At 50.3% G+C, this 22,862-nt stretch overlaps 1 protein-coding gene across 1 annotated transcript; it reads right to left on the bottom strand.

The window, feature by feature from the left end:
• Positions 1-7,404: 7,404 nt before the first annotated feature.
• TACR1 (tachykinin receptor 1) lies at positions 7,405-21,758 on the bottom strand. The gene is made up of 5 exons (XM_052664999.1): positions 20,732-21,758; positions 14,693-14,887; positions 11,418-11,568; positions 10,983-11,179; positions 7,405-10,595 (listed from the first exon to the last, which is right to left on the bottom strand). The coding sequence occupies exons 1-5, from the start codon at positions 21,130-21,132 to the stop codon at positions 10,304-10,306; spliced, it is 1,236 nt and encodes a 411-aa protein (XP_052520959.1). The 5' UTR covers positions 21,133-21,758; the 3' UTR covers positions 7,405-10,303.
• Between the last annotated feature and the right edge of the window lie 1,104 nt (positions 21,759-22,862).

Raw genomic sequence — 22,862 nt, 5'->3', positions numbered from 1 at the left:
GCACCCTCAGTTTGCAGGTGACACCAAGTTTAGAGGTGGTGTCGGTCTGTCTGAGGATAGGGAGGCCCTTCAGAAGGATCCAGATAAGCTGGATCGCTGGGCTGAGGTGAAGGGGATGAGGTTCAACAAGGCCAAGTGCTGGGTCCTGCATTTGGCCACAACAACCCCATGCAGCGCTGCAGGAGGCTGGATGACTGTGAAGAGGAAAGAGACCTGGGGGTGCTGGTTGATGCTGAACACGAGCCAGCAGTGTGCCCAGATGGCCAAGGGAGCCAACGGCATCCTGGCCTGCATTAGAAATAGTGCGGCCAGCAGGAGCAGGGAGGTGAGCATCCCTTTGTACTCAGCACTGGTGAAGCTGCATCTCAAGTCCTGTGTTCAGTTTTGGGTCACTTGCTACAAAAAAAAAGGACCTGGAACGTGTCCAGAGAAGGGCAACGAAACTGGTGAGGGATCTGCAGCACAAGTCTTATGAGGAGCGGCTGAGGGAGCTGGGGTTGTTCAGCGTGGAGAAGAGGAGGCTCAGGGGAGACCTCACTGCACTCCACAGCTTCCTGAAGGGAGGCTGTGATGAGGAGGGCTTTGGCCTTTTCTCCCAGGCAACAACCAGGACCCGAGGAAACGGCCGCAAGTTGTAGCAGAGGAGGTTTAGGTTGGACATAAGGAAGAACTTTTTCTCTCAGGCACTGCAATGGCTGCCCAGGGAGGTGGTGGAGTCGCCGTCCCTGGCAGCGTTCAAGAGGCGTCTGGATGAGGAGCTGCGAGATCTGGTTTAGTGCTTGTGGTAGCAGTGGTGATGGGAGGGCGGTTGCACAGGATGATCTTGCAGGTCGTTTCCAACCTTGTTATTCTATGATTCTGTGAAAAAGCTGATTATAATCTCCTTTTAAATACTGGAAGGCTGTGATGACGTCTCCCTGCAGCTTTCCCACCAGACCCAGCAGCTCCCTCAACCCTTCTGCAATGGCCACAATTGGATGCCTGAGTTCTTCCCAACGGACTTCCAGCCTGAACCACTGGATGGTGCAAGAGGAAAAGATGTGCTTGGAGTCTAACTGCGGTCCTCAGAAAGAGATGCTGGGGAAAGACGCTGTGTGTGCTGCTGAGCCACCCGGGTCCCGTTCCCTGCTCCCCAGAGCTGAGGAATGGCTGTGCCATCAGCCGGGTTTTGCACTGACTCCAACCATCCCCAAAAATGGCCATAGAATCAACTTCTGGAGATTGGCATCTGTTCATCAGCATAACTGTTGTACCCTGGAAGCCCAGGGCACTTGTGCAAGTAGCAATTCAGAGGAACTCTGAGGGGAGGAAAAACCCTACAGGGCTTTTTTCTCATTTCCAAATGACTCAGGGTCAGAAGCAAAGAGTCTGACCCTCTTCTTGCTTGGCTCCAGGAGGGCCAGACTAAACTGGGGGGGCTGTAAAAGCCAAGTCATGCTTCATGATGCTTTCCTCCTAACAGAGCTTCTAGTGGCCACTGTAAACAAATCAGAATGTCCAGCTTTGCATCCCAAATAAAGGAGGCACAGGGAACTGTGAGGGTTTTTTGATGTTCAGACGAATTATTCCTGCCCTTGCAATAGCGATGTGTGCAGCATTTGATTATCCCCTGCCATCAGCGGTGCAGGCGAGGACAGAAATATTCATGTTCTGTATTTAACTGGAAATTAAGAGAATGCATCATCTGGTGACAGGAACTTCTACAAGTGGCTGCTTCCCGCTCAGTCAGCTCCCAGACCTCTACATCACTGGGGGGATATTGGGAAACTTGATTAATGACTGGTGGATATTTGCTGCAGGATGCATTCCCCAAAGTCACCCAAAACTGATGGAGATGTGCAGGGATTCTTTCCCTCTTGGAGGAGCACTGCGGGCTCTTACAAGGTCTGCTAAAGTAGCTGGGAAGTGACTCAAAAGGGAAGGTTGCCTGCCTGCCTGCTGAAGCACTGGTACTTCACCTGTCTGCCTGCACTGTGCCAGGGCTGCCTTGAGCTGGGCAGAAAAAAACCGGATGAGGTTTAACAAAAGCAAGTGTAGAGTCTTGCATCTGGGGAGGAATAATTGCATGCATCAGTACAGGTTGGGGGATGAGCTGCTGGAGGGGAGCTCTGCTGAAAGGGACCTGGGTGTCCTGGTGGATGACAGGTTGGCCATGAGCCAGCAGTGTGCCCTTGTGGCCAAGAGGGCCAATGGCATCCTGGGCTGCATTGAAAGAGCGTGTCCAGCAGGTCAAAGGAGGTGATCCTCCCCCTCTACTCTGCCCTGGTAAGACCTCATCTGGAGCACTGTGTCCAGTTCTGGGCTCCCCAGTACAAAAAAGACAAGGATCTCTTGGAAAGAGTCCAGCGGAGGGCCACGAAGATGGTGAAGGGCCTGGAGCATCTCTGCTATGAGGAAAGGCTGAGTGAACTGGGTCTGTTCAGCCTGGAGAAAAGAAGACTGAGAGGGGACCTGATCCAGGTCTACAAATATCTAAGGTGTGGGGGGCAGAATGGCGAGGCCAGACTGTTTTCAGTGGGGAGTGGAGACAGGACAAGGGGAAACGGCTGGAAACTGCAGCATAGGAAGTTCTGCACAAATGTGCGCAAGAACTTCTTTACAGTGAGGTGACGGAGCACTGGAACAGGCTGCCCAGGGAGGTGGTGGAGTCTCCTTCTCTGGAGATGTTCAAGACCTGCCTGGATGCCGACCTGTGCGACCTGCTGTAGGGAACCTGCTTTGGCAGGGGGTTGGACTCGATGATCTCTGGAGGTCCCTTCCAACCCCTACAATTCTGTGATTCTGTGATTCTGTGAAGCTTTGGGGTGACTGAACTCAGAGGATGTCCCTGAGCTGCAGGCGAGCGCTGGAGAAGAAGGGAAAGTTGAGACGAGTGGGAAGGGGAGCACTCCTATGTGACTGCAGCTGCCGTGATGGATTTAAAACCTCACTGGTTGTGTCCTGCTGAGCTCCTCAGCAAGTTCCAGGGTGAGATGTGCTGTCTGCTCCGGACCCACAACACAGGTAGCGTAGCAACAGGGATCTTCCCCAGCTGCAAGGTTAAAAATAGAGGCAGGGAACATTGAGCTTGCAGCCTTTGGGGTTCCTGAGGCTGCTGCTGGTTGCGAGCATCTGACTTGGGCTCAACTCTGGGCACTTGCCTGTGACAAAGGGTTTGCCAGACTCTGGGTTATTGCGTGGATCTGCCGCCTTTCTGTGCACACACACAATCACCTTGTGTCTGGGGACTCTGCTGCAGTGTCTGAGGTTGATGTTGCACAAGCAGGGTCTCCACTTGTTGTACCCTTCTACAAATGACCCATGAACTAAAGATTATCTGGTAATTTCCATGCGCTGCCGCAGACACTGCAGGAGCACTCGTTAACTTGCTGCTACTATTTTTGTTTAAACAAATGCAGCTCTTCTCAGTAATAAAAAGTGATTTGATACCTGCTCAGCTGCTGCCACTGACCAGGAAGGAAGGCGCTCGGTTTTGGTTTTCATTGCAGATCCTTTTTGGAGACAGACATCCTATGCTCAGCCTCTCATTTGTTTCTCCCTTCCAGAGTACGTTCTGTTTTTAGCTTTGTTTGTTATTGTTGCAGAGCTACTTCTGTCTGGCCTTGCTCATACCTAGGGGCACAAGGAAGAGATTTAGACCTCAGAAGAGGTAAATGGTTTGATTTTTCTAGCTCATTAGGGAGGCCTGCTTTATGTCTGGAAAGGCTGTGGCACAGATTACACTAACACAAGTTGGACTTGGTTTTTTTTTGTTTGTGTTTTTCTTTTGGCCTTCTGTTAATGAATGCAATTATGAGCAGGGAGGTTAGTGGGCAAGGGGCCGTACGGTGGTGTCAGGCTGAGGGTGGCTCACAGCTCCCTTTGCAGACTCCTGGCTCGTTTCCTATAAACACCGATGGTTGGAACTTTTGTTTGATAAAACTCCTCTCACGTTTTATCACCGGTTGGAGGATTTGTACTATGAAATCCGGGATTTCACAGACTCTGTAGCAGCTGTAAAGTGAAATAACTCCTCACATGCAGAGATTTATAAGCCATCCGTAGCAAAGCTGCAGCGCAGGCGATGCTTCCAGCTGAGAAGTCCTCAAGGTTCTGACAGAGCAATCAGGATTGCAGGGTTGGAAGCAATTGAGGGATGCCGTGTGCTGTAAATCCTCTGAGGCCACTGGAGCCAGCATCAGCCACGCTGGCACAGCACGGTGTTGGTGGCTGGCTGTGCCAACACGTGTCTTGTGTTGTTCTGGGCGACTTTCCCTTGCAGATGAAGGGTGAGAAATGTGCAGGCTGTTCTGGGCTCAGCTGCCACAGTTCCCAAGGAGCTGCAGCAGTCGTTTCTGAGGAACCCACTGCAGAGATGACAGTGCCCACAGCAGTCCAGCTGGAACTGAGGCATGCTTATTCAGGCCAATTTATTTTGGGATTTAGGAGTCTTAGCAGTTTCAAAGAATGTTGGCAATGGTGAATGAGGGGTTAGAGCAGTGCTGGGTGTGCATGGGGGAGAGCAGGATGGGACACACAGTCTGGTGATAGGGCAAGCTTAGGGATTCCCTCTATCCAAGGGGGAAAGAGTGAGTCGCTGAGCTCTGTGTCTTTGTGTAGGCTGACAGCTGGACTGGTGTTTTTGGAAGCATGAACACCTTGGGAAGTGCTTTGAATGGCCTGTGCCTCTGAAGAGCAGGGCAGAAAATCAAATAGTTTGAAGAGCAGGACAGCTCATTTAGCCTCACTTCTTAGCATTCCTCAAAAGGAAGAACTTTATAGATGGATGTGGGGAGAGCATCTTGGGCCTGAGATGCTCTGTAGAGCCTTACTGCTGTCTACTCCATCTCCTAAGCATGTTGAGCAGCTCTGACATCTCCGGACATCTCCTGTGTGCTTCTGCTGCCCTTTTATGCTGCTGGTCAAATCCCAGTGTGGATACCACCATCTGGGTGTCAAACATCTGAGGGTTTTGTGGGGTGAGGTGGTAACACAGTAATGTTAGTGCTGCAAAGTAAAGTCTTAACTTCATCTAAGAGGGACTCAGATCTGGTGAGTGTGGCTGGAGAGTTATTGCTGTGCTCCAATTCAGTCGTGGGTATCAATCTCAGCCTTCTAGATCTGTGTGATCTTATCTTGGTGAAAGGCAGCAGGACTGGTGTTGGTGGGGCTGAAATCACATGCAATCTTTGTTTTCTTCTAAAGGCTGTGAGGTACCAGAAGTGTCATGCAAAGAGACCCGCTGCTCTTTGAGGTGAGGACTCCTAAATTCCTCAGTTTCACAGCAGATTTGCAGCCATTTGATGATGCCATGCATCAACCTGGACAGCACAACCTGCTTTGCAATAAGTAGGAATCATATTTTTGGAAGTGTTTTGCATGCTAATGCTCTTAGGAGTGTGAAATGCTGCTGTTCATAATGACTGTGCCTCCAGGAGAAGCGTGCTGCTTGACACTTCAGCCTTCTGTAGCCAGAATGTTTTGGTTGGAAAGCTTATAGCTGCTTATATGAAAGTGAAAGGGGAAGGCAGGATCAGCATAGGCTGTTCCTGTGGGTGCACTGGTTGTGGCAGGATCTCTGTCCTGGGAGATGTTCCAGGATGAGGCCTTGAGCAACCTGATGTCATGCAATAAGACAAGCAGTCACACCAGGACATACCAGACCCCTCTGTGACACTTCTCTGCCCATCACATTGCTCAAATTAATCACATTTGACTTTTAATTGAACTCATCAGAACCATCGCCATGCTCAAGCATCCTCTTTAGCAGTAATTGTTCTCTCCCACTCCCTTCCTTTCCTTGGTTGCTTCTCAGGTGTTTGGGTCTTGCTGATGCAAAGCCCTCTTGATGTGTTTACTTGGCTGCTCCAAGAATATGGGAACTGCTCTTAATCCTCATTTCACACTTGCAATTGGATTGGGTTGATTTTTGAATCGCCACAGCAGGTTCTCAGATCTTTCATTAGCTGATGCTTGATTCATTTAGTTCAGTGACAAAACATAATTGCTTGTCTGAACAAGCAGGCCACGTTGAAGTGGTGTCTGTAATTCACTGAGTAGCCTCATTTGTGAGAGGGAAACCAAAACCCACCACGATCTGTGCAGAAATTGAAGTGAGGAGGCCAGGAGGTCAGATGAAAAACAGGAAGAACCCTCTGCCCTCCACACACTTCACACTTAAGCTGCTTCTCATTCAGCTCTTTGGCATAATGATGTAACACAGCATTTGGTGCTATGGAAACTCCCAGTTTAAATACTGGTGCACAGCAGCAAGCAATTGACTATCCCTAATTTTCATTTTCTGAGGATATTTTTGACTCGTGCATTAAGCAAACATTTATGCCAAGCACTGTGGAATCCAGAAACATTAATCAAGTTGAACTTATGTCTTTAGTGTAGTAAATAATCAGACTGATGGTGTCACTGATGTCTGCACTACCTGCTGGGATGGCTGTCAGCAGCTATAAAAAGACAAGAGTACAGGTGCAAACAAGCTGCTGCTCTGGGCAGCTGCTCTGTTGTGCTCATATTCATCCTGCTTTCACTGCTGTACCACAGCCTGACTTCTTGTCTCAGCTGCACATCTGGGCTTTGCTCTGATAACGAGACCGGAGGGTTTTGCAGGTACTGTTCCAGTGTGTGCTGCCTGCTGTGCCAGAGGGTGATGGCATCCAACAAGCAGCAGAGCTCTCAGCTGGGGAAGCAGGATACTGATAGAGAAGAGCTCTGCAGTGCTTTGCCAGGCAGCAAATACAGGGCACAATCCCTCTGTCCATTTCCTTAAATCCTTCCCACCCTGATGCAAAGCCATCGGGGCACTTTTGATTTGGAGGTTTCCAGATCTGATTGCAGGGGGAAGAAATGAGCAAATTGCTATGGGCCGGGGCACGGGAAATGTGGATTTGCTTGTATGATTTCTGCAGCAGATCACTGTGACAGTGAGCATTTCTTACAGCAAAGAAGCACGTTCCTGTCATGTGCATGTGGGAAGTGATGCGAACCCCTTTGGGAAGGGCGGTGTGTTGATGCTGACCTCACCTTTGGATGATCTTTAAGGTCTTTTCCAACCTGAGTGATTCTGTGATTCTATGAGACGAACTGACTCTGAGAAGTGAGATCTGCTTTCACATTCCCACTGCAGAGAGGTTCTCTGGGAGCACAGCAGCACTGTGTGACACCATCCATCCTCTCCCTTTTGCACGATAAAGTAACCCATGGAAATAAAGAAGCAGGGCTTAATAGGCATATGATGCCCATCAAATGTGTCTCAGCAATGCTCCTCTAATTAACAGCTGCAAATTATAACCTGCTCTTGGTTCACCCATTCCGCCCTACTCCACCATGCTGCTGGTCACTGCGTGGGCTCATTAACCAGTTGCAAGAGAGCCTCAACAAAAGAAACATTTATTTATGAAAATCCACAGGGACTTAACAAACCCAATAATTAGAGAGGCCATTTGGAACAGGAGGGCTCTGTGTAGGGAAGCTTTTGCTGTACGGAGATGCTACCAAGGGAGGAACCTCACCCAAAGCTCCTATGCACTGCACCCCACCAAATACCCAAACCCTAAATGTACGCTGCAGCCCAGCTCGTCCCATCACATCCCTCAGGCGTATTGTATTGCACTGAAACTGGACACCTTTTGTCTGGCACGGAAAGGTTAAGGGCAGAGACACCAGAGAGTCTTCTCGCACCCTCAGCTGCTGTTGGGATTCATTGTCCCTCTGACATGCCCCAGCGAGCACATTTCACTGATGGGGTGTGATAGAAGCTCCGACAAGGGTGGTATTTTGGGCAGATGAGCCATGAGAGAAGGGGCCAAGTTGGATGTTTTCATGAAAACCACTGTGTGAACGACTCAGCTGGAGACAGGTTTGGGGATGCAGGATGGTGTGATTGGGCTAACAGGTTGCTGAAGCCTGAAAGTTGTGTGATTGAGTTTTGTTTCTATAATTATTAATAGCAAGCAAAAGCGAGGTGCTCTCGTGCTGGGAGCCTTGGCTGTGTGGTCTTGCATTTCAAAGAATCAGGAAGGAGGCAAAGAAACTCTTGAATTTCTAAGCAGAGATCTGAAAGCAAACTAGAAAACCAGGCTTAACAAAGTAGGAAAAGCCTCTGTATTGCCACTGAGCTGTCGATAGGAAATCTGCTGGATGTACTGCAGCAGCTGGCGTGATCAGAGGTCCCATCCCCTTCCAAGCAGGTGAGTCTTTTTATGGGCATCTCAATCTTCAAAAGAAGACTTCACTGTGGCTTTTGCACACCAAGAACACGGTGAACGCAGCATGTCATCAGCATGGACACAGCCCTGCTGCAAACACCCCATGTCACAGGTTGGCCTGGAGCCTAAACGTTACAGAAGCCTTATTCGGGTTCCCACCTCCACCTGTGAGACAGCTTGGCACTTGGAGTTGGGAAAGCCTTTGGCTTTGGACATGTTCCCATTTACCCCGAGCATTTTGCTTTTCCTGTGTTGGCTTCATCTGATGGAAACTTCCACTAGAGACATTCCTACCCGCTTGGACATCCCAGTTCGTAGCTGGTGGGAATTCTGCCTGCTTTATCTCAAGAGACAGCTTTGTACAAGGGGCACAAGAAGCATTTCAGGCTGCAAGCCTTGAACTGAGCTCTCCATGCACTCTCTTGGGGTTATCTCCTGTTTCAACTGAGCATTGCTTGTGAGAAGACGGCCGTCATTTCTCTGCACATCTCATGATCGCAGCGTCCTGAGGGCATCAGACACGGGGGGGAAAAAGGCAGCCTGGATATTTTCTGTGCATTTGAATGCTGCCTTCTGTAAGCTCATAACTCAAACTTGTGTGTTCAAGGATGGTGCGTGCGGACCAGATCTCCGCTGGCCTTCCTTGCTGGCTCTCCAGTCCACTTTGAGACATTCATTTTTGCCTTCATTTTGGGCTGGCAGCTGGAAGTAAATCAGCATTTGGCTCTGGTTTGTAGCACCTTCTCATGTATTGGCAGCACAGCACCTGAGGAGCTTGTGGCAAAATTCAGCCCACTTTGTGAGTCTGATTTCTGCACCAAAAAAGTGAGAGATTATGCCAGCAGCTCTTGAGCAGGAAGGAGCAGTCAATACAACAGCCCCAGACTGCTGGGTTTGTTCCTAACAAGCTACATTTACCAACTTCTCATTTTATTTCATTATTCCCCCCTTCCATACATTTACTGACCAAAGGAGCCCTTGCTGAGAGCAGCCCCTGGTGAAAATTGCACCGTCAGAACAGGACTAAAACATAACAAACATCCAAGTTACACATCATAACCTTAATGTTTCATACACAAGCCAGGGAGAGGAAAAGAGAAACGTTTCCCTGGTTAAAACAAAATCCAGAAAGCGTGAGTGAAATCATTTCTACTCTCCCCTGAGTCAAAATTCCTGCAAAATTCATGTCATCCTTCCAACATTTTATGCTGACAAAGCTTTGTTTTTCCAACGGAAACCTACTGTGCCTCTTTCTGAGCAGCTCCAGGCACTTCCAGGTTGTGAAGAACTTGTGCATTCAGTCAGTTCTGCTCCAGAGACTTCCAAAATCTATGTGTGACCTATCGCCTTAGGCCCAGTATGAGATCACAGTGATTGATTTTGGCACAGATGAATGATTAATGGCAACCAAAGCCTGGCTTAGTTCCGAAATCCCTTCCAAGACCCCTGATTTGATGAGCTGAGCTGTGCTGTGGAGTGGATCTTTGCAGAACAGTGGGTGCTGGAGATGAGCTGAGGCTACAAACCACCATTTCCAGCTGAAGCACTGAGTGGCCGGTGGCGCCACAAGGGTATTCTGAAGTTGAAAACAGCATTTCTGCTTGATTTTGGTATTGAATACCTCTCTGGATACTCATCCGGGAAGGACAGAATGAAATTAAAGTTGGGAGCAGGAAAGATTTATTCATTTTCCCATGGAGGTTGGATGCACTGAGAGACACCTGCTGCAGAGAGCAGGGAAGTGCCTGCCAGCATTGTACTTCTGCTTTAAGAGAAAAACCCAGCTCTGCTCCATTTCTGCAGCCTATCAGCACATGGCAGGTTGGAGAGGCAGAGAGCAAGATGGAGGCCAGAGAAACCTTGCTTGTATTTGAAGATGAGCCATGATGGAACACATGAAACCAGTCTGAAGCTTTTGCTCTTGGGTTCACTCAAGCATCACAGGTGAGCAGCAGCACAGCAGGAGATGAAAAAACAGCACAGACAGAAGCCAGTACATTAAAACCAGGTGATGATGCTGGGTGGATCACACACTGGAGCATCCTGGCGAAGGAAAGGTATGGCAGCATCCAGATGGGTGGCTTATAGAGCTTGGGAGCCGCTTAGGTGAGTGTGTTGGAGTAGAAGCTGAAGCTTTCGGAGACAGTTTTGGAGTCGCTGCGTGAGGAGCCATTGGAGGTCATGTCTACAGAGAGGCGTTTGCCCTTTTTGCTCTCTTCCAGCTCCTCCTCAGCTGCACCAACCGCCAATGACACGGTGGTCTCTATCCGGCTGACCTTGTACATGCTGCTCTGCGTCTGCAGGTACCTGGCTGACTTCATCTCCAGGCCCTCGTACTCAGCAGCACTGACGAATGGGCACCACCGGAATGCATGCTTGAATCCCACGCGGAACCTGGGGGGACAGAAGGATTGCAGAGAGGCAGGGGTGAGGAAAGTGGGGATGGGGAGAGGAACCCACTGGACATGAGAGGCCAGAGCTAAACACTGCTGAACAGTGAAACAGACATTGCTTTTCATTCAGATGTGAAAATAAAAACAAAAAACCACCACTGATAAATCCCAATGAGGAGTAGAGAGGGTTGTTTTGAAACATGACTTCAGATCCCACAGAGACTTCAGGGAAAACTTATTGAGGTGAGTCTTGTCCCCACAACAAACGCAATCCCTGGAAGAGGACAGAACAGCACCATCCTAGAACACCTCTATCCAAAGTCTCCTCCATCAGAGCCCTCTGTGTTTCTCTCTTCTCCCCGCCCTGCTGTGCTGAGCTCAAACCCACCTGTCATTGAGGCAGCAGTAGATGATGGGGTTGTACATGGTGGAGCTCATGGCCAGCCACATGACGGCCAGGTAGACCTGCTGGATGAACTTCTGCAGGTACCACTCGGGGTTGAAATACTGCAGGGTGAAGTAGATGTGGTAGGGCAGCCAGCAGAGCGCGAACGTGCACACGACAATGATCATCATCTTCACCACCTGTGAGGAAAAGAGAGCGCAGGGCAGGGAGGACTTGTGTCACAAGTCACCCTCCAGATACCTCAGAGACCCTTCAGCAGGGAACACTCGCTCGGCATCACGGAGGACGCACGTTTGGAGGACGCTTTCTGCTCCTTTAGGAACAACAACCTGTTTCCATCTTGCTACATTCTTTTTGGTTGTGGTCAGTCGGGATTGAGTGTGAATGATGGCTGCTAATGTGCCTGAGGTTCCTTACCTTCCTCTTTGCTGAGACCTGCTCGTGGTAGCGGTCGGAGGAGTCACCGGGTATCTCGCTTGCCCAGAGGGTGATGCTGACCACGGTGTAGGCACAGCCTATCACCAGCAGTGGCAAGAAGTAGATCAGGACAGTCATGCAGAAGTGATACCTAGAAAAGATGATGGCTGTTGAGTGCATCTTCTACCTAGTCGGCCTGTTTTCTTGCAAACCAACCTTGGAAGCACAGCTTCACAAGGGCAGAGGGATTGTAGCATGATTCCTCTGGTGCCTGGAACCAGGAATAATTCCCCAGTTTCATCCCAATCTCTCCCAAGCCTCCACTGCTGGCTTCTGGCATGCCAGCACCCTCCAGAGATGGGAGAGAGAAGCCAGTGAAAGACTTATGTTACCTGTGCATAGCAAAGACATCTTAGCTGATGTAGCTCTACTGTCACATCTACTTTATTTACACCCTAATTTATCCTGAAGGTGAAAACTCATCCTTGTCAAATCTTTCATCTAGCAGTCCTGTGCAAATGTATTAAAACAAGACAAACACAAAACAGAACATACGTAAAGGATAGGGTTGGCAAAGGGGGTTGGACTAGAGGATCTCTGGAGGTCCCTTCCAGCTCCCACAACTCTGTGATTCTGAGATAGGAACTTTAAAGAGAAATGCAGGATTTCCCTGCATGTCAAATGCAAGGTCTTAGCTTGGACTCCTGATCCACCACAGGTTTGGCTCTGCTCAGGCAGCAGAAGACATCTCAGTCCCCACTGCTGTAAACACAGCTGGGAGCAGCTCCATGCACAATGCACAGAAGTTGAGCTGCGGGAAGCTCTTGCTAGCAAAAGGTCAACGTGCAGTTCATAAAAGCAGTGTGGTGGAAATAGCCTTTGCCTCCAGTGTGGCACTGCTCCAAGCTGTGTTCCTTCCCAGTGCTGATCCAACTGGTTGGTCTTCCGCACTCATGAGGAGAGCAGGATCTTTGCATCCCTTTATAACGCGGATAAAGGCTCTGTAGCCTTGCTCTGTTCTTGCACTCTCTCCTCCTAGGAGCTCAGATTGAATAATCTCTCCAAAGTGTAAGTCGTGGGTCAGGCTCGTGCCTGATGCAACTCCTTCTGCTCTGGCAGGGGCGAGGTTGGCCCCAGACCCACACTGCCATGCCATCTCCTCCTTGTTTTGTACCTGCAATCTCATTTGGTCTCCTCTCCACCCAGGGCTAATCGCATTTCAGCTGGATTTTGTAGGACTGTTTTCTATTTTGCTAATTAAAGAGGCGTCTCTGTGGCTCCATGATGAAGATTTCATTGTTGCTGTGCAAAGCAGGGTCTTAAACAAGCTACGAAGTATGGAGAGTGATGCAGAAAAGCCCCAGAACAACCATTAAATAATGCAAGCAAGACACGTCCTTATTTTCAGAGCCACAGAAGCATGGCAAGGAGAGGGACTGCCAACACATCCTGCTTTTTGGTTCATTATTTTTGTATTTTGGATGAAACCCATCCATTTATTACTCTACAAGGATCATAGCATGAGAGCAGGCAGGGAAGCCTGGATTTTGTGGTTTGGAAGTCTTCAGTGTGGGGATTTAGTAACTTGTGAAGAACAGGGGAGCACGTAGCAGAGATGACAGGGACATGGGAGGAGGCAGCTGCTGTCTGGACTGTGGGCTGCTATCTCCCTGATAAGCCAATGAATGGTGCAGTTTTGCCCCTTAATGAATCAAAATGAATGGAAGGGAGCTGAGTCACCAGCTCCTGGTGCAGATGCAGCACCTCCTGCCTTAAATAATTGCACTACAGCCGTGCAAGCAGGAATGGTGTTTGACAGGGGCCCAAACACCCATCTGCAGTTATTTTGGGGGCAGTAAGATAACATATATGATCTCTGGCTCTCTGCAAGTGGGTTCCCATGATTTGGACAGCATTTTGTGCTACGGCTGAGCTGCAAACTATTTTCAGTCCTCAGCAGCTGTTTGAGATTTGTCTACAGAAAAGCCTCAGTTTAGCATCTTCTCTCCTGGCTGCCCTCAACTGTTTGCTAAATGCCCTGCTCACCAGAGAGCTTGGGATGAGCAGGCTTTGGGGTGGCACCCAGCTTCCAAATTATCCGTGGGTCAGTAGTGGTGTTTTGCTCTTGAGTCAACTCTTGAAAAGGCAATGGCTCTGGTAGATGGCCAAACGGTGAATGACTTGTCAAAGTGAGGCCCTGGGCCTGTGCTGGTCATTTCTTTGTGCTGGGGGACGTGGGGGGCTCAACCCTCTTGGGCTGAGTTTCTTCATGCTGGCTGCATTTATTGCAGTTGCATGGAATCACGGAGGTTGAAAAGCACTTTGGATGTCAGCAGGGCCATCCTCAGCTCAGCTCTTGCTTTATGGACAGGCTCACGTTGGCTTTGAGCACTTTTTCCTGTGTGCACATCCCCTGCTTTGCCTCTAGCACGATTTCACAGCACTAATTCATTGCTCTGTGGGACTGGAGTCGCAAAGGTTGTTTTTTTTCCCTCCTTTTCCTCATGACATTTAGCTCACTGCATGACTCAGACCTCAAAGAGCAAACTGTGGAGGACCATGTGCTGGCAGTCCAGCAGGATTGCCCAGACCTGTTAGAAATGCCAGATGTAATTAGCTGGAACCCTGGTGGGTAGGAAGGAATGGCTGCTGAGCCCTCCTGTCCAGCCATCCACCTTTCATCCTAAGCTGGTTCTGCAAAGGCCTCTTTTCAGAGCTTGTTTTTTGAAGCACTTGAGTGAATTTTTGAGGCGTTTGGGCTCAACACATCCCCAGACAGTTTGCTCTGTTACTGCCTGGCCAAGGTACACCTGATACAACGCTATTTACTCCTTACAGGAGTAAATCTCACCCTAGGAAGCCTGTAAAGATGTAAGCTGAAGGAAAGGTGCTACAAAAAAACAGAGCCATGCAGCCCCTGGGCATAATGCAGACTGCATCCCACAGTTGCATCTTAGCAGTTGGATATGAGTTTCCCTCAAGAATGAGCACTGTAGAAGGGCTGGGAGCTCACACAGCATGGACCACAAGGAGCACCAAACTCAGCTTAATTAACCTCAGTGTGCCTCACCATGCTATAGACGCAGATCTTGCTACCATCAGCCATGTAGCACCAGCCTTACCCCGGGTGGGCGGAGGATTTCCCCATCCCAAGGAGCCTTCGTCCCTTCTCAGCCTTCCCCACTTCCTTTTATTAATTTTTTTAAAATACTTTTTCTGCTTTTTTTTTTTTTTATAGGTCAATTTGTCCATTCTGCTTGGAAATTCTGACTCACGTTTTTCCATACACGTCGGTGCTGTGCTCTGGCCATGCCACCAGGCACACCAATCGGCCTGGCAGCTCCTCTGTCACCGAATAGTAGCCCTGTGGGAAGGCCAGCAGAAAGGCCAGGAGCCAGATGACACCAATGACCACTTTGGTGGCGGTGGCTGAGAGCCGGGGCTGCAGCGGGTGGATGATGGCCATGTACCTGCAAGGTGAGCAAGAGAAGAAATCAAAACTTGGAAGCTTTGGAGGCTGTCTCAGATCTCCTGTGTGTGTGTTGTGCTTCTGACACCTGCTTCGTGCATCTTAGCAGCCCTCCATGCCACACACAGAGCATCCAATTCTTTCACACCCAACCAATTCTCTTGCACACTCCGTGGCCTCAATATGGCCTCAATATCTTTCTTGTAGTGAGGGGCTCAGATCTGTACTGTACTCAGATCTGATGCTGTTGTCTGGCAGCACCTCTGTTGGCAGCACTCAATAGTTTTGCACTGGAGCAAAATCATATCTATACAGTAAATTGCAGTGCAAAGGCTTCCAAATAGGAGAACCGAAACGAAGCATGCTGGAGCTGCCCCATATCTGCCTGGCTCATGGGATCTTCCATCCTGAACATCAGTCATCATACATGAGGCAGACTCCAGTGACGACGGGGCAGATTGAATTTATCCTTCTGCAAATCTGGTTTTGCAAAGCTGACAGCAGCCAGCAGCGCTGGAAGGATTAAGTGAGCACACTGCAAATGTTTTATTTCCCTCCCCCATGTCAAGCTTTGGAAACACTGTCGTCATGCGACGAGGAGAAACGTTGCATTGCTCTGCATGTTACAGCCTGAGGCATTCGCAGTGTTCTCTGTTCCTCCACTCCCCCCCTACTTTTTCCAGACGATGGACAGTTTTTGCTTTTCGTTTTCTCCTGGATGAAAATAGTCCCCGTGTTCCATTATGTGTCCATTTGCTGTGAAAAAGGTGCAGAGATTAATAGAGAACTACGCACCACCATCAGCTCTTCCTCTGCCCTGGGGTACCAAACCTTATCAGCTTTGTGCAGCTGCAAATTCACCTGATAATTATCCTTCTAAAATCTCTGCGAGATCTTTGGCGCCAGAAACAGAAGCTGGTGAGTAAAAGTGAAGGGAATGGATGCTGGCACTGCTCTGCACAGCAGCCAGCAACACACTGAGCTCCAGGCTTCTACATCCCCACTGCTCCACCATGGGAACTGGAGGAGGTTTGGTTGGGGTTATCCTATGGTACTGCTGCTCTGATCTAATTTCTGCCACTGCACTTTGGAGGATTTTCCTTATCAGATTCAAGCACTTTGTGGCTGCAGAAACCCTCGCAGGTAATAAAATGCTCAAACAATTGATAAAACAACGAGTTAAGCCCCAACCCCCTTACCCAGAGACCTTTCCAACCACCACCGATCTGTCTGTGATGCTCTGGTGTCCACATAGAGAGAAGACAGCAAAATTAATATAACCGAAGAGTCAAAAAAGAAAACAAAAATGCCAGCATTGCAAGGATGGGGAGAGGGGGGCAGGAGGAAGCCAAGCAGTGGTGCTTTAGGAAACACTGGCCCTACATTCTACTTTTTGGCAGCAATTTCCAAACTGCCAGGAAAAAGGCTCATAAGGGTCCGGGCTGCTTAGAGGATCTGGTGATACTGGAGATAGATGGAAATGTGCAAATATCCTGAGAATAATTTGATCATTATTTCATATTAAAATACTGCCTAATTAAATAATAATTGTATCAGCAAGCAGAGAGTTGTCTCAACATTTTAATAACTGCATCCTTGCTGTTTTTTTCTTTTGCTCGACAAGAACATTTGATGCAAAATTACACTGCAGGGAAGAGAGGAGCACAGAATATGGTTTCGTGGCTTCCTTAGCTCAAGTAACAGCCACTGTTATGCTCATATTGGGGTGGGAAAACTCCAGTGGGGACACAAAGCAGCTTCTTTTGCCTTCTTCCAGTGCTGGGTCCATCCATCCCAACCATCTCTCAGTTCCTTGCTGACTGGTCGAGCTTTCCAGTTTCTTTCCCCTATAGGTTGGTGCATCTTCCTTTCTGGGGAAGCACCTATCATGTTTCAGGGCACCTGCAAGTTGCTGGTGGTCCTGCAGGCAGATGCATGCCTGATTTGGGGCACAAAGACATCAATCAGAGCAAAGTGCTGCACGTCCCAGTTACTCTAGTGGGAAGCAGATTCTTAAAAGCAGGCTAATGAGTTTATTCGCTCGTATTTCTCCTTGCAAAGTGCCTCTGTGGCCCCGCTCTGCCCATCTCCCTGTGTCCTATTAGAGAGATTTATTCTTTTCTCCACTGCTCTGTTCTCCTGGCCAGGCAGGAGCGGTGGTTTGCAGGAGCTGGGGAGGGGAAGGCATATCCCCATGGGCAGCTGGTGAAGAACCACCGTGGGCTGCTGACGTCCCATTTTTCTATGGGGAGAGGGTCCTTGATGGAAGATTTAAGGGCAGATTTTCTGCATTAATGAAAAGGTTTTGTTCCTGATGGGCTGTAAGTGTTCTGAGGGGGTGAAGCGCATACTGGGCTGCAGGAGATGTTGGGTTGGGAAGAATTAATGATACCTCTTCCTCAAGATGAAATGGCCTGCTCTGCTTGCCTTTGGGATGGGAGCTTCACACCTGATGGTTACTTTTGCAAGCCCAGGGCTGCCCAGCTCCTTTCACCTTCATGCTAATGCTCATCCCTTTTTCTTTCCCCCCAGAACTCAATGGGACTGAAGACTGCTCCATTTGCCAGCAGCTTTATATATCCACTGCACTGAAGGACACAACTTTAGGCCAGATGCTTTCCTTTTGGTGACGTAGGTAATGCCATTTGCTGTTGTTTTAAATATTTTATTGTATTTCGGATTGGGGGGGTTGTTACCATGGTGAAGCAATAGCATCTGAGTACAGCATTGTAGCAGGGCAGCTCTGAGTGTATCACTTATTACGTAGCAAGATGGCTACACTGCCTCAAATGCACTATCAATTGCATCTGGAAAGCTGGAGCCTGCCTGGAGAATGAACACGACACGTTTCTTTTTTTGCCAAATGCAGACAGAGGACCAAAGCCCAGAATTGGCAGCAGGCTGGGGAGGAGGCAGAGGGCCCCCCAGTGTTCATTGCATTGCTGATAGCGATGAGATGGGAGAGGAGGATCCAAAGCACAGCACAGCCCTCTCGGGGGGCTCTGTGACCTCACCAAGTGCTGCTTAAGGAAAGCAGGAAGCCCCATGGCACCACTTAGAGCTGAGGAACGAATGGGGGAAACGCAGGGCTGACAAATCTGAGATCTGTTGCACTCAGTGCATGCGCGAATCCAGCTGAGCCATCGAAGTGTTAAGAACAAACTAAGGGCTAAATTAGGAAGGCCATCAAACAAGCAGAATATCTCCCCTCCAGCAGCTCGTGCCACTGCTCTGCTTGCAGCTGAGCAACTCAGAGGCATGTCTAACACCTGAGCTCCTACACTGCCCAGCCACCCACCAGCCTGTTGCTATTTCATCTTCATCACATATTTATCACAGCAGAAGAGGAAGAAAAAAAGGATGCCAGTTAGCTTTTGACCTGCTGAATTCAGCTCGTCCCCCCAGGCTCCCTTCCCTCCCATTTGCTCTTCTTCCAAATCCCATCCCAGCAGGGCGCGGTTACGCATTGTCAGGCGCAAATCAAAGTTCTGCCCTGCAAGCCCCAGAAGACCATTAAGTCAAGATTAAAAGAACTTGTGCTATATTAGGGCGTAAATGACTAATTAATATGTCTGCGCACTGATGTAATTTGTCCTCTCCAGAGGGTTTCTATCTGCAGTAATCGCCTCTTGGGGAAGGCACGGGGTCATTGAGCTGGCGAATGTATTCCTGGTATTCAGCTGGTTCATCTAAATTGGGAGTTCAAGCTTGCAAGGATAAATAATTTTCCAAGCCAGCTTTTCTGATGCATATAGTATGGGGTTGTGGAGATATGAACAGGTCTCAGCTGCAGGCTGGTGGCTTTAGGAGCCGTGGAGGTGAAGGAAGCTTTGCAGGTTTGGTGTTTCTGCAGGTCCTGCTGGCACATGGATGGATTTTGAGACACTTAATGGAGTCTGATTAAAAAAAAAAAAAAAAAAGCAGTATATAAATAGGATCCCAGTTTGATTGCCCAGCCCTGCGTGCTGGTCTGGCTCTGATTCCATAAATACTCCAGGATCCTCAGCAAGGAGGTCCATCCCTCCTGCAGCAGTTTGCTAACAGCGTGGGCGAGTGGCAGGCCCAAGGACAGGGACAATGCAATGCCTGCTGTTCCGTGATGCTCCATCCTGCTCCTCACAGATACTGGAGGGGAAACAGGAGAAACCCAACTCTGGATGTCCCTACACGTGGCTGCAAAGCGGCTTGGACACAACACGGGCTCCCAGTTTTCCTGGGAAGCTGGAGAAAGCAGAATCTCACGGCTCTTTCTTTGAAGTGCACGCGTTCATAGCGTTCAAAGCCAGAAGGGGACGCGTTGTGCTGTGGAACCGACACACCCAATGATGAAGGCCATGCTGTGAAGTTCCAGAGTTGGGGCTGCTTGGCCCCAACTGCTGCAGGATGCTGCGTGGCAGTGGCACTGCTTTTCCTGAGGAGGCCTTCCAGCTGCCAGCCCCAGCTCCTGCATTTCCTGCCATTGTTGCAGTGCTCAGAACTCTGTGCCTCTGTTTGGGATTAACCTTTGTTTTATTTTATTTTATTTCAGACTGGTTGTGCCCAGTATGAAACAGCTCCTGGTAAAAGTGCAATCCTAGTTTCAAGCAAAAGCATTTTTATTATTGCCATAGTTTTCTTCTCAGCTGCACCTGATTCATCACAGGGAGAGGCAGCTCACAGGCTCCTAAGCACTCCAGAGCCAAACAAAACCTGAGCCCGTTTCTAACAACCACAGCATCATCCATCTCCAGCTCTGTTTCCCAAGCTGTGGCTGCACTATTTGTGGCAGTGCTGCGATTTCTTGTTGGGAAATACCCACACCAGTTTGGGCAGTACTTACACTTCAGCCCAAATCAGGCTGGTGTATGGTAGTGCCAATCCTCCCCCCACCCTGTTTGCCAAGAAGGTGTCCTGCTCCCTGGAAAGGAGCACAGAAAGAGGCACTGCAGAGCAGAGCTTTCTTCAGGAAATTGGTTGCACTAGAAAATGCATTGTGCCTGGAGCACTGGTAACCATGCAGAGCTGTTTGGGAGCCTCGATTTATCCCTAGCACCAATACAAAAAGACAGCAAAGACATACATTAAAGATTTTGGAGGGAGTTGCACACCAGCTGTGCCTGGAGGAAGGCCCTCAGCACGTGGCCAACTTGTGCTCCTTCACCCTTGTCCTGTGCCACCACAGCCTGCCAGCCTTCGCCCAACTTTTACCCTTGGCAGAACGCACATGGGATGCCGTTCTGCTGGCAGCCCTCAGCCATTCAGCAGCACCCCCAGAAAGCTGGGGAAGAAAGCAGCTCACTTGTGCTGCCTGCAGCCCAACGAGGGCCATCCGTGGGACTTCCCTCCCCTTTCAGTCCCCAGTAATAAAATCCAGGTGGTTTTGTGAAATTCTGTAGTTCAGCGGACCACATGCAACCTGAGCATCACTCCGAGGTCCCCAGCACCTGAGATCAGGAGCCAGGAAAAGGCTCCTGCAGTGCATCCAACAGGCATGATTTAGTGACATGACTGTTTCATGCTAAGCAGTGAGCTAAATGAAGAGGTTGGGAAAGGAATGGACTGCTCTGGAGATGAGCTGAGAAGGGAAAGGACAGAAAAATGCCAGAAGTACAAGTACACCCTACCAACATGCATTAATAGGTTACAAAAGCTCTTTTGGCAGAGCTGACAAAGGATTCCCTACAGAGGATTCCCTGAACCACCTGCAAACAGGTCAAGGAGAGGGATTCTATCTCACACTCCTTTACTGAAAAGAGCTCCATTTGAATTGCAGTGCTTTCCTATGGCCAGATATCAGGCAGAGCTGAGCGCAGCGCGCAGGCAGAGGCAGTGTGGATGTGGGGAGGGGTTGGGGTTGGATGCTCACCTGTCCAGGGCGATGGCTGTCATGGAGTAGATGCTGGCAAAGACGGCAGCGATGGGGAAGAAGTTGTGAAACTTGCAGTAGAGCAGCCCATAGTACCATTCGTTGTGGATGGCGTAAGTGAAGTTCACCACCGTGTTGAAGGCAGACATGGAGGCTTCAGCAAAAGCCAGGTTCACCAAGAAGTAATTGGTGACGGTGCGCATCCTCTTGTGAGCCAAGATGATCCACATCACCACCACGTTCCCCACCACCGACACCACCACGATGAGGGTGTAGGCAATGGCCCACAGGGCCACCTGCCACAGGGGCTGGACGAATTGGTTGGCAGAGGACTCGTTCAGGGAGGCATTGAGCAGCCATCGGTGCTCCAGCTCTGCTTCCAGCGGCGGGGAGTCATCCATCACAGCGTGGCACTGCCGGACCCGGCACGAGGATGCTTTGGGGCACGGAGCCCTCTGGGTTGAGGATACAGCAGATTCGGTGGGGAGGATGCTTCAGGGCACAGCACTCTGGGGTGAGGATGATTCGGGGAGCAGCACCCTCTGGGTTTGGGGGTGAGGATGCTTCAGAGTGCAGCGGGTTCAGGGGTGAGGATGCTTTGGAGCACAGCACCCTCCTGGTTAAGGGCACAGCTGGCTCAGGGCACGCAGGTTTGGGGCAGGAAGGCAGATCGAGGTGCAGGACCCTCCGGGTTCAGAACCCAGCCACGTCGGGGTTTGAAGCCCTTGCAGTCCCAGGCGCGGCTGGTTCAGAGTGTTGCTCCCTTCCTCTTCTGGGTGCAGCCGCAGCAGGGTACGCAGCCATGGCAAAGCACAACCGTGTCGGGATGGAGCCCCTCTCCCTGGGGGGGACGCAGCGGGACCGGGCAGCGCTTTTCACCTTCCAGTCAGTTCGGTTCGCTTCGGTCCGGGCCGTTCGGCTCCGTTCGGCTGATGCTGGAGCGGGGCTGGGACCCTCCGCGAGCAGCCGGAGCTCAGACACCGCCGCGGCTTTTGTAGGCGGCGCGGGCGGTGCCTGAGAGCGGGGAGCGGAGTCGGGAGCCCAGAGCCCTCCCCCGTCCTCCCCCGCCCCCCCCCGCTGCCCCTCGCCCCCTCCTCACCCTCCTCTGCGGGCTGCGTTCGCCTCTGCGATTCACCCCAAAGCTTCTGTACTGCCAGCGGACAGCCGGGGGTGGGGGATCGATCCCAACGGCTTCACATGCACACACACATACACACAATAACCAACAAAAAACGAAAACCCAACCCAAATGTTTGATTTTTGTCATGAGGAATGGTCTTCTTGCCCAAAGCAGCACCAACGGGGCGGTCCGGCTCCGTGCCCCTTCCCTAATACGAAACAAGGAAACAGCTCCCGGGGGACAGCCAATCTTTCCGAAAATTACCGCTGTAATTTGAACGTGGTCCATCTGCAGGCACAGAGCAGAGCTCCCCTCTGCCCCCAGTCCAGGTTTATGACATCCACCAGACGGGGGTGATTTTAACTTACTCATCCACTATCGTGTTATGGCCAAGCGTGGGCGCAAAGCGCACCGCTGTGTGCTGGGAGCGATGATTTTCCCTCAGGATGCACCGATGCAATGAAGATAAAAAGCCCCTCTGGAAGCAGAGCTCGTCCCCCTGCTTTGCTAAAGGACGTTCCCAAATGGCTGCGGGCTCCGATATCAGCTGGGAACCGCTCCGAGGGAACGCTGCGAAACCTGCGAACCCCGGTGTGAGAACGGCACTGCTGCTCCTGTGCAGGGAGGATGGCTCTCAGCTCGTAAGCTGAAGCAAGCAGGAGGGACTCCGAAAATCTTTAGTTCTTGACACAGGCTCTGCTGTTGAAATGAGACGGAGCTTTTTAACGGCGGGACGGACGGACGAGGAGATGGATTTCAGCTTAGAGCCTCCGCATCGCCCGCAGCCCCGAAAGCAGGAGCTGCACTGAGGGTCCCCTCTTCCTGCATCCGGACCGCTCGATGGCAGCACTGCCTAAAAATGCGGCAGAGGGACGGCTGAGCAGCCTGCCGGCTTGGGGAGGTTTGCTAGCGAAGGTGTTTCCAACCTTTCCCTTCACTGCTTTGGGGCATTCATGTGAATACGACCAAACCCCAAAGGAGGGGACGCCGTGGCAATGGGGAACAGCAGCC

The sequence above is a fragment of the Tympanuchus pallidicinctus genome, unplaced genomic scaffold (genome assembly GCF_026119805.1).
Source record: "Tympanuchus pallidicinctus isolate F22 unplaced genomic scaffold, pur_lepc_1.0 scaffold60, whole genome shotgun sequence".
NCBI classification, from domain to species: domain Eukaryota; kingdom Metazoa; phylum Chordata; class Aves; order Galliformes; family Phasianidae; genus Tympanuchus; species Tympanuchus pallidicinctus.
This window is presented reverse-complemented; position numbering and strand designations above follow the sequence as displayed.